The sequence below is a fragment of the Clarias gariepinus genome, chromosome 4 (assembly GCF_024256425.1).
Source record: "Clarias gariepinus isolate MV-2021 ecotype Netherlands chromosome 4, CGAR_prim_01v2, whole genome shotgun sequence".
Taxonomy (NCBI): Eukaryota; Metazoa; Chordata; class Actinopteri; order Siluriformes; family Clariidae; genus Clarias; species Clarias gariepinus.
Window position 1 is genome coordinate 29,569,037 of NC_071103.1, and position 13,439 is coordinate 29,582,475.

Below are 13,439 nucleotides of genomic sequence, written 5' to 3' on the forward strand. Positions count from 1 at the left end.
ATCTGTTCTGCAATGAAACCCATAGTATTCAGAAAGTCTTCTCACCTGGATCTTTATTTCAGATTCGTCGTCCTGATCCGACTGAGGATAAGAGATACACCAAATTACATGTCAGCATATCAGTAAAACAACAACAGAGAGGTAATGCAGCAAATGTGTCAGTGAAAAGAAAATTATGATGATAAATGGAAAAAACATAGAGAAAAAACATACATTGTTCTTAGATGATCCACAGGTGGGAATAATAAGATCACTACATTTATAAAATGTTTTTTATTTTAATATCTGCTTTCCTGCTGAGTGTAAATCTCTGGTAAAAGGATAAATAACCTACCATTTAGTGCTATGTATTTAGTGTAGCTACAATGTCAAAACAGTCATTTAATGAGATGGAAAGCACAATTACTGAAAAAGGTAAATAGTGCAGTGTAGATGATGATATATGGATAAATACGCGTTAAAGATTTTGACTGTAAATCTAAGAGCTTAATCTCAGAACTGGGAAGCTAAAAAACCTGGATGATCTGGTGACAACCATGTCTTGTTCCATAAAGACTCAAATTAAAATAATAAATAAAACAAACAATTAAATAAATGGGCTGACAGTTACACAATTTTCATATTTTTGCCTCTGCACACCACAACAGTAGATTCGAAGATGTAGTAGTGCTTTAATTTTGTTTAATTTAAGAAGAGATATAATTTATTACAGGCTTAACAGTAAGTGGACAACTCAATGATGAGCACTTTCATTTCCAGTTGTGGCCAGTTTCCTAACATTTTGTGACAAAATAAGAAGATAGAAGGTCTGGAGTTGATTAAAAAGTGCTAAATTAACATTTAACAGCTGTTCATAAAAATATATGATTCACGTATGAGGTGCTCGTGCAAGAAAAAGGAGGCCATCAATAGGCTTAAAAATTAAATACATTTTGTGACAACCATGGATAGACTTTAGGCAGTCATTGACTGCAAATGTTTTTTATTAAAAATAAAATCCAATATTTATTATGTTAGTTTTTCCAATAATTTTTGAGCATGTGAAAATGGAAGGATTTCTAACAAAAAAGGCTGTAATTTGTAATACTAAATTTTTTCTTAATCGTTTACACTTTGATTACTTTTTAAATCCATTGTGGTAGTATACAAAGGCAAAATTACAAAAAAAGTGTCCCTGTTGAAATAGTTATTGAGTCGACTTCATGTGTGAAAAGGTCAGGAACTTCAACCTATATTACAAACCTCTGTTGCTGTCAATTCACCATCAATAGCAGTGTCTGTAAAATCAGTCTGTAGTGTGCAAACAGGCACACATCCATTTGAAAGCATGCAAAGGAAGAAATTCATCTTAATTTTCTTCAATTTTACGCATAAATTAAGAACTGCAAAGTATATGACATTGTAATTAAAGGCATTGTTAATTAAAGGCATCGTACCCTTGTGTCTTGTCGGACAGGAGTTGGTGGACTTGGCTGGGACACTTCTGTAGCCTTGGTTATCTCATCCTCTTCTTCCACAACTATATTTTCTACGAGTATCAATTCCTCTTCCTCTGATCTCTTCTCCTCTGCCTTTTTCTCTGGTGTAATTGTGGTAATGAGGTCACTCATGGCAATGCCCTTTGCAGCGCCGTACAATGCTGTGCCCATCTCTACAACACACACACACACACAGCTTTTCATTCATTGCATAATAATTGTAGTATGCAGTATGTGTCGAAGCTTGGATGCTGATGTCATGACACTGCAATCTAAATGAGCAAAGCCATCCTGCATTCATTTTCAAACCTACAGGGACTGCGAGAACAGCATCAAAGCAAAGGCAAAATTAACATACCAGAAACACAAAAATACAGCCCTCATTTCCAGATATTAGCCTTGATCTATGACAGGAATAAAAAGCAATGTCTAAATAGCACAATAATGATTCTGTTGTGTATTTGTTGCAATACAAAGTCATAGTCAAGGCCTAGTAACCATTTCATTCCAGTAACTATACAATACTGGGATTTTTGTTCATTTAAATCAAATCTTTGTGTGATTCTGCCATTAGACTATAGACCCACTATCTACTTATTTAGGAACTCTGGTACACCTGCATAATCATGCAGTTATCTAATCAGCCAGTCATGTGTCAGCAGCACAGTGCACAAAAAATCATGCACATACTGGTCGAGAATTTCAGGGAATGCAGGTAATGTTTATCTGTGACTTTAACCGTGGCATGGCTGATGGCTGTTGATAGTTTATTGATCTAGAAGAAAATTACACTAAGATTGGCATAAAAAATTTATTTAAAATTTATATATATATATATATATATATATATATATATATATATATATATATATATATATTTATTTTTTTTTTTTTTTTTAAAAAAATTTTTTTTTTTTTTTACAAGTGCTGATTGACTAGTTTTTAATAAACTGTCACTGAGTTCAAACTTCTTAACCTCAGTTTGCTCTATTAACAATTTATCCTGACTGTGATTCAGTTGTATTACTATTGCTTTTGGTTTTATCGTAGAGTTTATGTACAAAAAGGCTCAAATATAAATGCTCTAAATTCCAAAGCCAATGAATGCTTAATGCTTGTATGAGATGGAGGTTTGTGTCTCAAAAGAATGAATGATAAAAGATGAGGTTAACACTCAGGTAGTAGGTACACATTACAACTTCTACAAGGTTATTATTAAAAAAGATTGCTTTTTCAAAAAGTACTGTAAAGGGGATTTTAGTCACTACATCTACCAAACATTTAAACAAAAGTACTTCACACACATTTTTATTTGAAAAATTACATGAGTTTGAAAAGTTACACAAGGGGAAAATCCATGCATAAGAAATTTACTTTGAAAAACTTTACTGTGGAGGGATTGTAACAAATTGTGGAGTAACAGAATTGCAAGGAGGCCTGGGTACTGGAAATGATCGAACCTGTTGTTACAGATATTTCATAGGAGCTCCACTTTTTAACACAGGTGTACACCAGAACAAATTGCAACTCAATAATATGGCAAAAGCACAGTCTATTTTCACCAAACAAAAAAAAAGATGGGATTATCGAAATGACTGACAGTCCTCATCCCCCTTTTCACTTCATAAAGTTTTGCCAGGGTCTACTCCTCAATATGTTTCCTATTTGAAAAAGCTACTGATGACGTGGCCTCAAATTCTGTACCAGGACACCTAGGATGTTTTGAATTTATGAATTGAAAACACGATCTATGATATCTACCACTTTGCTATCATTAGTCACACACATTATGTAGTTAACAGGCAGAGCCAACAACTAAGCAAATTTAATAGAATGTAATGTAACAGAATGGTGGTATACACAATAACATCCCTACATTCTTATGTCTGGCTAAGTAAACAGTACAATATTCATTTTTAAATAACGGTAGCAATGCATGAATTTGTTCAGACTAGAAATTCAATTTATTCTTAATCTCTGTGTGACACAAAAGCTTATTGTCCTTAATTTACCCTCAGGAGTGTCCTGAAATTTAGTCAATGAGATTAGTTTAAAAATAAGCCAGTGATATGAGCTATGCTGACAAATATACCCCGAAGCCCTCCCAAAAAAACCCCATATATAAATAGAAAGCTAAGCAAACGGGAGACCATAGCTAGCAGTGAGTTTGGACATGCCAGGCTAACAGCATAGACAGTCAGGAGCATGCAGAGCTGGCCAGAGGATTGCAGCAGATTGCTAATAGGGAATCGATCGCACCACATGTCCTTCCAAACTAGTAAGCTCTAACTTAAGATCTAGGCTGGGGGTTGTAGATGCACATAATACCTGCTGGTTTTGTGCCATTCATAGTGATAAGTGGTTTAGATCCTGGGACTACAGTCGCTGTCATTTGGGGGATGCTCCGCTGAGCTGAGGAGAAAGTCAACACCACAAAAAGACTTGCTGACTTTTTTAATATTGATTTATATAGATTAACATAACTATCTATACAAGTATAAAATCTTGCAGATGTCTGATGCCTTTACAGTGTAGTTAGTGGCTCTCAATAATTTCTCTCAAATAAGAAGAAATCTTAAAAACACCATTCCTCCAAGCCACCACATTTTGAAAATGCTGCTCCTGCTACAGTATGTCACAAGGCTGTGCCCTCTTCCATATACATTAACTTATAAACCCCAATGATTAGCCACTGGGGAAAAAATCAGGAGAAAGTCCAAGAGCTCAACTAGTTTTTGTCAGACTTGTAATCAAACTTACATTAAGTTTGCAATAATAAAAACATCTTTCTTTTTTTTTTGCACCACTTGGGAGCAACTAATAAATAATACAGTAAAAACAGCTTTGTCTCTGCTTTGTCTTAGACTATAAATTAAATGTTATGGGCCTGAAATTCACTTGATTTTCCTCCTTTTTTTTTTGTAAAAGACAGCATACAAAGTGTACAAGTTTAACCACTAGCTACATGTGTTCATTTTCCAATGGAAAACTATGGAGAATGCTTTTGAAAAAGACAGAAAAAACTACTGAATCACTCACTCATTTTTTCAGAGCTTATCTCAGGGGACTCGGGCACTAGGCGGGGTACACCCTGGACGTTTATGCAGGGCGTACAACTACACACACTTAGGTGATTTTGGAAAATCAAATTAACCTAATCAGCATAGACTGTGGGAGAAAACCGGAGTACCCTGTGGAAACGCACCAAGCACAGGGAGAGCATGCAAACTCCACACGCATAGACACAAAGTGGGAATCGAAAACCTTGGCCCTGGATTCGATTCCCACCGAGGCCACAGTGTTAACTATTATGCCACCATGCTGCCTGAATGAAGTTAATCTAAAAAGCCATGTGATGCCAAAATAGGTAATTAGTTTAGGCATTGCATTTTAACAAAGCCCTAAAAAGGTAAAAGGTATTGGGCAAAATCTCCATGTTACATCTATAGCATTTTGTAAAAATCTTTTGTCAGGAGCAAGTGCACATTGTTTTCCTCATGATTCTCTTAAATGTTAAAAGTAAACCTTTTTATACATCCATGTAGGCCTGCAACAACTAATCGATAAAATCGATAATTATCGATAATGAAATTCGTTGTCAACGAATGCCGTTATCGATTAGTTGGGCTGCTCACGTCACTGAGGAGCGCGACCACAAGATGCACAAATACACACAGATACACAGTCGCTCGCGCAATGGAGGTTACAGAAGCGTCTGCAGGAAAAAGCGTGCGCCCCGAGTCCTCCAAGGTTTGATAGCAATTCACATTAAACGCCTCTAAGAAGACGGTAACCTGCACGCTATGCAAGACCGATCTTTCATTGCATGTCATGCACGAACACTTAAAAAGAAAATATGTTGGTGTTACGGATGGCGAAACGTCAGCAGGGTTGGTAAAAACTATCTCTCCATCGTGTAAAAGTTGTATAGTTTAAGTGCTTTTGTTTACTTTGCTAACTTCGGTACAGTCGCGCTAGATCTGTTCACGGGCTACTCGCTAGCATCACATTGCCAATCACCTCTCGAGCATTAATGAGTAGTTAAATGGCGCTACAGTACTTTAGATTAGCTAAAATTACACGGTGCGAATAACAGTAGAATATTACATTTAGTGATTGTTGTGGTTTTCAGCGAATGTAAATAACAGTACATTTGTGACTATTAGCTTTTTGCATTTCTACAGTTTTTTTTTATAGTCCACTACATAATACATATGTAACTGTATATATTATATACTACATTTCATTTAAGGTTTAAAATGTCAAAATTAAAGATTATTAAACTCTATATGTGGCTTTTGCATTTTTAAAAGTTTATTTTTATACATAAATAATTCCCTGATTTATGTTTTTTTATAGTTATAAGCAAAATATCAAATTTAAGAAGCGGTTAGGTTTTATTCGATTAATCGAAAATCTAAATAATCGTTAGTTGCAGCCCTACATCCATGCTTCTCTATATGAACAAGAATTATATTGATTTTGTTGTTTCAGCCCTATACGTGGACTATATGCATGAAACACTTTTTCTATTTACTTTATAGGTCAGTATGTCCTATTATTATTTTTATGTAAGAAAAAATTATTTGCGAAGCCTTTAATGTAGTGGGACAGAAGCAAAGAAAGTTTAACCCCAGCACTCTCACATACAAGAGGTAATTACAGAGAACGCAGTTAATTGGAACTCACACTGGCAAATTAGGCTTACATTGTTCAAATCAATAGTTTCATTTCAGGATGATTTCATTAGTGAATTACCTTCCACATCAAGGGAAATCACTAAATCCAGAACAACAACATTAGTTGTCAACACCACAGCATTAATGCTGAGAGCCAAAATCAAACGTCTGTAGGCTTCCGCAAGCTCTAGGGGAGCAATTTATTCCATTAATTAGGAACATGGGGAGTAAAGACAAGTGTAAGTGCGGATTTAGAAGCAGAAAATATAAGACAGCACTAAGAAAAAAATCCCCTTCTGTCCTGCTCTCAACAATATGTTTCAAAAGCGGAAAAAAAGACATCAGAAAAGCTGCCCCAGCACAGCAACAAGCGCTTTTCAGCAAAGACACCACAAAGCAACCTGGAAGACAATAATGAAGGTCTGGTACCAGCTGATAAAAAACAGTGGGCAGAGACAGAAGGCCATGCTGGGTGAAATAGGCGATGTGAACGCAAAGAATAACTACAAGACAAACTCCAGTGAGGCTGACTGACATGCTGCCATTTGCAGAGGCACAAAACCATGTTTGCATCATTGTAAGAAACAGTCTGGACCAAGTAAGGTTTAAAGAAAAACAATGTCACTAAAGAAAGTTCATAAATGCCAATAAAGCTAATCTTTCCATTAATATATATCTGAAGATACTACAGGTACAAATTTATTACAGTTACTTTGATAATTTACTCTACTTGAGAAACTGTCCTATACTAATTGAATAAAGAGACTGGAATTGGTTACAGGCATTGCTTTAAGAATGCCTGATTAGTAAAAAATAATGTTTTAATAATAATATTGATTAGTACAACAGCTCTGCACTCATTAGGACTTGAATAAAGATAGAACGGATTAAAATATGATCTTCAAGTAAGCAACACATTTTATCGTACATTAATGTATCAATTTTGCTCTTTGGGCTTGTGAAATAGATATAGTTATAATTATAAAAGATACATTTAAATAATGCAATCCAATTAGGCTTTTTCAATATTAAATAGTAAACTTTCTATCTCCTGTCAAGAGGTCGCCACAGCAGACCATCCAACAATCCGCAATCAACTTTGGCACAGGATTTATGCCAGATACTCTTCCTGACGCAACTCTCCTATTTTTATGTGGCCTTGGGACCGGCACTGCATGCACTGACTGGGTAGTACGGGGTGTGGTCATACTGATGGTGGGGCTTGAACCCGGAACCTCAGCTCCCCAAACCAACAACCGCCTGAGCCACCACGCCCCGTCTCAATACTTAAAAGCGTGTTTTAAAAAATCAGTGGCATAATTAATATGATTAATAATTCTTTTTTACTGTGAAGTCCATATAACTTTATGTATGTATGTAATCTGTATAACATTGAAATTTAACATGCATATGAAATGAAGCTAGCTTCAGTAAATAAAAACTTACCATGAATTACAGAAATATCGAAATATTGGAACCAACCTCCATCCAGACTGCGGGACATGATGTAGCGTTTGCTGGTTGAGCGCTCAAAGAAGGGAGCTGGGCGAACTATTTGTGAACTGGCCCGTCTAGTTTGGACTTGGGTTCGGCCACTGTAGCGGAACTTGGAACCAAGAGTCAGGAACTTCTTAGGTGGAGTTTCTGGAGATACCAACCTGATAAATAATGTTTATATGCTTGGGTTACCTGCTGCCATAAAGTGCTCATAAGTCAGTTCAGTGCTTTGGGGTTCTCACATTACTAAACAAATCTCAAAAATGTGGTTCTATGCAAATACAGTCTGACAAATACTAAAGCGTTTCACTTAAAACTGATTTAAACTTCCCACATGTTTGAATTACAAGCCTGAGAATCTTTAAAGCATGAGAGTTTCCTTCAATGTGAAAGCGAATAACATAAAAACGTAGAACATAAAGTCAAAGTAAGAATCTTAGTCTTAAGTTATTAATTTTTTTTCCTCTTTCAAATTTATGTTTTGTCTGTGACCATATTGTAAAAAAAAAGCTCAATTTTGACACCAGCAACCAAAATTTCATAAATATTTCACAAAAAAAGTAACCATATATTCATAGAAACATTATATCATTCTTTAATAAAATATTTTTGGCAAATTGCTAAGGTGCAGGAGGAATTAAACACCCTGGGAAATGCTTTTAAAGAAAAATAATCAGCTTTAGTATGGTACTGTCATTCAACATCATGACACCCTTATTTTATTTCAGAAGTGCATTGTACTCTTTACCAAACACCTATTCCTAAATTATGGTCAATGTTTGCAAAATTACTAGAAATCCTCAATGTCTAATTGAATTTGATTTGAATTTGATTCTTCTAAGACTTTAATAATTCTCACCTGAAAAAGGTGTGGTGCTCCACGCAAACCTTCCAGAGTCTCTTAGCTGCTCTATGATTGGGAAGTTTAAAGCCGATTGTGCTTTCAAACTGCTCAAACTAGACATTAATAGCATACACACAAAACACATAAAATTTTCAATATTATCTTATTGAAAGGGTCATCCAAGAACTAGTGTTAAGGGTAACCAAGTTGCGCTGAATTCACCTCTCCAGGTCGGATTTTGATGTAGAAGTTATTCCTCTTGTAGGAGATCTTGAGGACTTTTGGCCAAGCAAATCTGTTGATGCGCAGCCGGTCTCGGTAGATGAGAAGGCCAGATGAGCACACTCCTAGCATTATTTCCACCCCCTCCGAGTCCTAAGGAATGATTTTAGACAGGAAAGGTTTGTACAATGCATCATGACCAAAGAGACAACAATCATAAGGCAAACAACTGAAGTTTTCTGAGTGGCTCCATAGTAAGATGTCAAATTGTTGACATAAAAAAAAATTCCTTTTAGTAGAGAACTGCTGGTGGCCAAAATCTCTGGCTCAGTATCAAGCCTGTCAGAAAAGCTTTTTTTTTTTTTTTTAAATCAATGACTGAACAAAATGTAAAATGACTTAGAATCAGAGTAGCACTGCAAAAACATTTTGTTGAGTGTAGAGATGTGGTAAGGCCCCTGAGAGAGGAAAAAAAAATGCACTAGACATACAGCAGGCAATGCAGAGACTAATCGGTCTCTTTTTGGGCTGTGTAAATGTCATTGGTCAGCCCCACATGTCCATATGCTTCAATCGTGTGCTGTACTAGCACAGCATACGATTCCTCTGACAGGTCCGTTTCAAATGACTGCACACAAACGAATGCAATTGTGTTTTTTATCCATGCGATGGGTTCTCACAATGTGGATTACTCAGATTTGTTTTGGGGGGCATTTAGTATATGACATCAAAATAAAATAAAAAAATAAAAAAGCCTTTCAAAGATGGGTACAAATTTTACAGCTGACAGATGCTGAACAAAAACGTTGTTGTTGCTATTGACTCAAAGCAACACCTAGGGTACATATTCACAGTTGTTTAGGCTTTGCACTCATTCATTATTAGGAATATTAAATCCACTATGCAGACACACACACACACACACAAAAAATAAATATTACAACAATCTTTCAGAAAATTTTCAGGGGAAGATAATGGATGTCAAATACAAGTGGGTGTTCGAAACGTCCTGATGTGACTAATGCTATTTGTTAATGTGGTGTTTACTTGGTAATGATGGAGCCCTTTTAAAAATGTTTTCCCATCTAATGAATGGTTTAAAGAGCTGATGGAAATGATAGCTTGTACATTATTATCCTGGGACTGAACAATGTGTTTTTGTAGTAACATGTGAAACATGTGGAACTATGAGAAGATCTACAGTATCTCTGGGGGAATGTAACCTCTGTACACAGGCATACTGAGAATAGGCAGTGGGCCACAATAGTGCACGTATTGTGGCCGAATCAGCTGCAGCTCAGACAATGGGATTCTTCACTCCATGGTCATGCACGAATACTAGGGTCAGACGGAAGAAGCATACACACACATACAAGGACAGACAGATGCACGAATGCAGCCTTACCTCTCCTTTAGCTGGAGACAAGCACTCAAAGTAGCTTCCTACCAACTAGGCCATTCAGTAAGAAAAGGGAACAAAGAAGAGGGCTGATCTGACCAAACTGAGGGACAATTTCCATGCTCATCATTGCTTGTTATTTCAGACGAGGCCGCTCAATGACCATTTACAGGATGATATGTGAGACTCAACTTTAACACATCATCAGCTGAAGATGTGTTAAAGAAAATCACTGAGACTAGCAGTGTTATGGATGTTGATAAAGCTTTCTACTGTACTGTATGTTCCCACTTGTTTTAAAATTAGCCTGTAATGAAACAACCATCAATGCTTCATCCTCTTTATTATGTAAATGAAACAGATGTTTTTAATAAGCAAATGTAATTAAGTATATTGATAAAAGTAATATGCAATATGAACGATGACCTAATATGCTTCAAACTGACAGAATATATTGAAAGGCGCTCGGTATGAAATTAGTTTGAGAGATAGAGAATGTTTACCTTGTAATTGCCTACTCAGCCCTAAGGGGAGTGTCATTATATCAAATTGCACATCTAAACTACCATTTCTTTTCAATAAGAATTACATTTGTTTTAACGACTGCTGTCTAATGAAACTTGCATTGCTTGCACGTAGTGAAGTTTTAGAGAATTGGATAAGGCGATAGCAGTTTCTTAATGATCTTATAAAGTTTTACTTACTTTAGAAAAGGTAAAACTTTCTGTCGCATTAGCGTAACGTAGTTGGAATCTGCTTAAGTTATTTCTGATATTCTATTAACTCTTTGACCCTGTTATGTACTAAAAACACCTCAGCTTTACAGCAACAGTAAGCGAATGAATTTGCTATATACTGTACTGTATGTTTGGCAAATTGTGCTGCTAGAGGTGATTATTCTTAACTCCTTAATACTGCAATTCAGACAAACAAATGCAGCAAAACACACAAAACTACAACACTTAACATAAAAAAGATGTCAGTTAAAAAAAAAAAGAGTTGAAGGTGAAGAAACATAAATGGTTACCAGTGTGATGGAAAACATAGATGTACACTTTGGAGGCTTTAATAAATTATATATGATTTAGGAGACATGAAGCGTCACAAAACGTGTGCAGCCTGGAAACAATTATTCACATGGTAAGAAATTGTAATATACAGTATGTAGTTCAGAAAACTACAGGCTGAAATAAAACATTTTGCTTTTGTGTACATCTCAACTAGAAATAAATATCCGTCAGATCTTTAGGAGAGACTCCGACTGTGACCCAGGAGCATTGCAGACCTTCAAAACATTTTTATCTGACTATGCACTAAATTAATTAGGCTTATATCTTTTTACTACAGCAAGCAGATATCAATTTCAATATCAATTAACAAATTGATCAAAGCCTGACATTCCCTGTTATGAGAAAAGCACAGCTTCGTTATCTTTAGACAATTGGTTAAATTGACTCTTTATCCAAGATGATCTTTGCCAGTTTTTATATAATGCTGGGAAAAAAAATTATTTATGCTTTAAATTCATAGCATACCTTTAGCAAAAGAAAAATCCATAATAATAACCGATCAAAACCTGTTTTTTTCTGGCTTGTTTGTTAGAATTTAGCCAGAGTAAAATCTGACGTGTTTTCCGAGGCCACCACATGTATAAACAGAAATTAGGATGACCTCCTAAGGTGAAGGCTGTTTTTGTATGGGTTTTTTTCCTGTTCCCTGGTATTTCCAAATGTATTAACAGAAAAAATAAACAGAATTTTTTTTGAAATAACATAAAAAAACTGAAAAGGAGTCAAAGCAGAGTCATTCTGCATGCTACTAAATGACTGCTTTACCTATCATTTCCACTCAAATAAGGTTTACGTTAAACTCATTACACATAATTATACAATATGACAAACTTATTTATCTAATAAAGCAGACATTATATCAATATGTAAAGGACTAGAAAAGACTATAATTCTAATTACTTTGACAGTACATAAAGATGAAGATGGGTTCTTTACCTTGGCATGATGAAGGTCCACGCCATACATCGACAGCTTTTTGACATTCTCTAGGAAGTGCATTTCCGCTTCAGCTGGCATCATCCCTCTGATGGAAAATGGACATTACGAAACACCATTCTGAGTGCATTAGAGTCATGAAATTTCTCACTAAAGCTAAGATGTCAAATATTAAATTAAGATAAATCACAATATGCAACTCTCGTTATATAATCTTCTTATATATATTTTGTAAAGCGCACTTGTAGGTCTTGTGGAGCTCCATGACCTTCTCCTCGAGTTCCTTGGTTTGGTTCGGAGCAAAACGAAACTCGCTGACGTAGTCGGTGCTGTACTCATCTGGATCGTAATCTCCTAGCTCTGACTGGACTGTGTATGAACCAAGCACCGAGTGTGTCGCAAAAGAGCAGGGAAGACGACCAGACACCACATCATCTCTCAACTGCAGACACAGGTAATACCTGAGATACAAAGAGAAGCACAAAGAGGCATAACCTTACTGAGCACTTATGTCATCACAATTAAAAATATCAGAAAGAACAAAGTCACATAAAATGATCATGGTCTGATCTATTCAGTTTGCCCGTTTGAGTGTTTTTGTGATCGCGGTGCAATGAATTGCTATGACCTTGTGATGTCCTCAGAGAGCTGAGCAGGGTCCGGAGGATAAAACTTCACATTGAAGGAAAAATTCCAGGCAACTCCTAAAAGAAAAAAGAAAAAGAACTGAAAATAATTCAGACAGAGCTACATGAAGGTTTTTTTTTTCTTTTTCTTTTGTTAAACCAGACTGAGCAGTTGAAAGAAAGAGTCTGAGAGAGCAGGTCTTGAGGTGTAAAAACAGAGATGCAAAGGGAACAGAAAGACTAAGACTATACAATAAAAATGAAAACAAATTAATTACTTAACAACGATGTTCAGAATAAGGCATTTGGCAAACCACAAACCAGCTTAAAGCTGCTTACAGTCCACATCATTCTTACTGGATCCTCATATCCATTTGTGCTTAATAAATATACTGTATGTAGTCGCAATGCCACAAAATTTATGCACAACTGATATTTAATAAATATAATTTGCTCTTGTGACGTTTTCCATCTTCAATTGATAATCGCTTTGTACAAAATAAATTTCAGTAAATTTAGGTTATAGCGGCTATTTAAATTAACTGCTTTATTCAGGCTGATCATAAACCTTCATAATTATGTCTTAACCTCGCTAGTTTGCTTACGACATGCTGAATATATACGGTCTGACGCTTGATAAAAACTCTGTAAATGAACATTCCCACAAAAACAATGGCACTAATTAGTC

General features: G+C 35.8%; 1 protein-coding gene across 6 annotated transcripts in view; it reads right to left on the minus strand.

Moving 5' to 3' along the window:
- Positions 1–13,439, minus strand: part of epb41l3a (erythrocyte membrane protein band 4.1-like 3a) — a 75,562-nt gene that overhangs the window by 15,727 nt on the left and 46,396 nt on the right. For all 6 annotated transcript variants that reach the window (XM_053493989.1, XM_053493990.1, XM_053493988.1 and 3 more), the window contains exons 6-14: positions 12,754–12,829; positions 12,368–12,586; positions 12,126–12,213; positions 8,721–8,873; positions 8,514–8,611; positions 7,640–7,815; positions 1,437–1,651; positions 1,243–1,290; positions 46–81 (exon numbers count right to left, since the gene is read on the minus strand). In XM_053493989.1, coding sequence (XP_053349964.1) covers positions 46–81; positions 1,243–1,290; positions 1,437–1,651; positions 7,640–7,815; positions 8,514–8,611; positions 8,721–8,873; positions 12,126–12,213; positions 12,368–12,586; positions 12,754–12,829 — 1,109 coding nt within the window. The remainder of the gene's footprint in view (positions 1–45; positions 82–1,242; positions 1,291–1,436; positions 1,652–7,639; positions 7,816–8,513; positions 8,612–8,720; positions 8,874–12,125; positions 12,214–12,367; positions 12,587–12,753; positions 12,830–13,439) is intronic.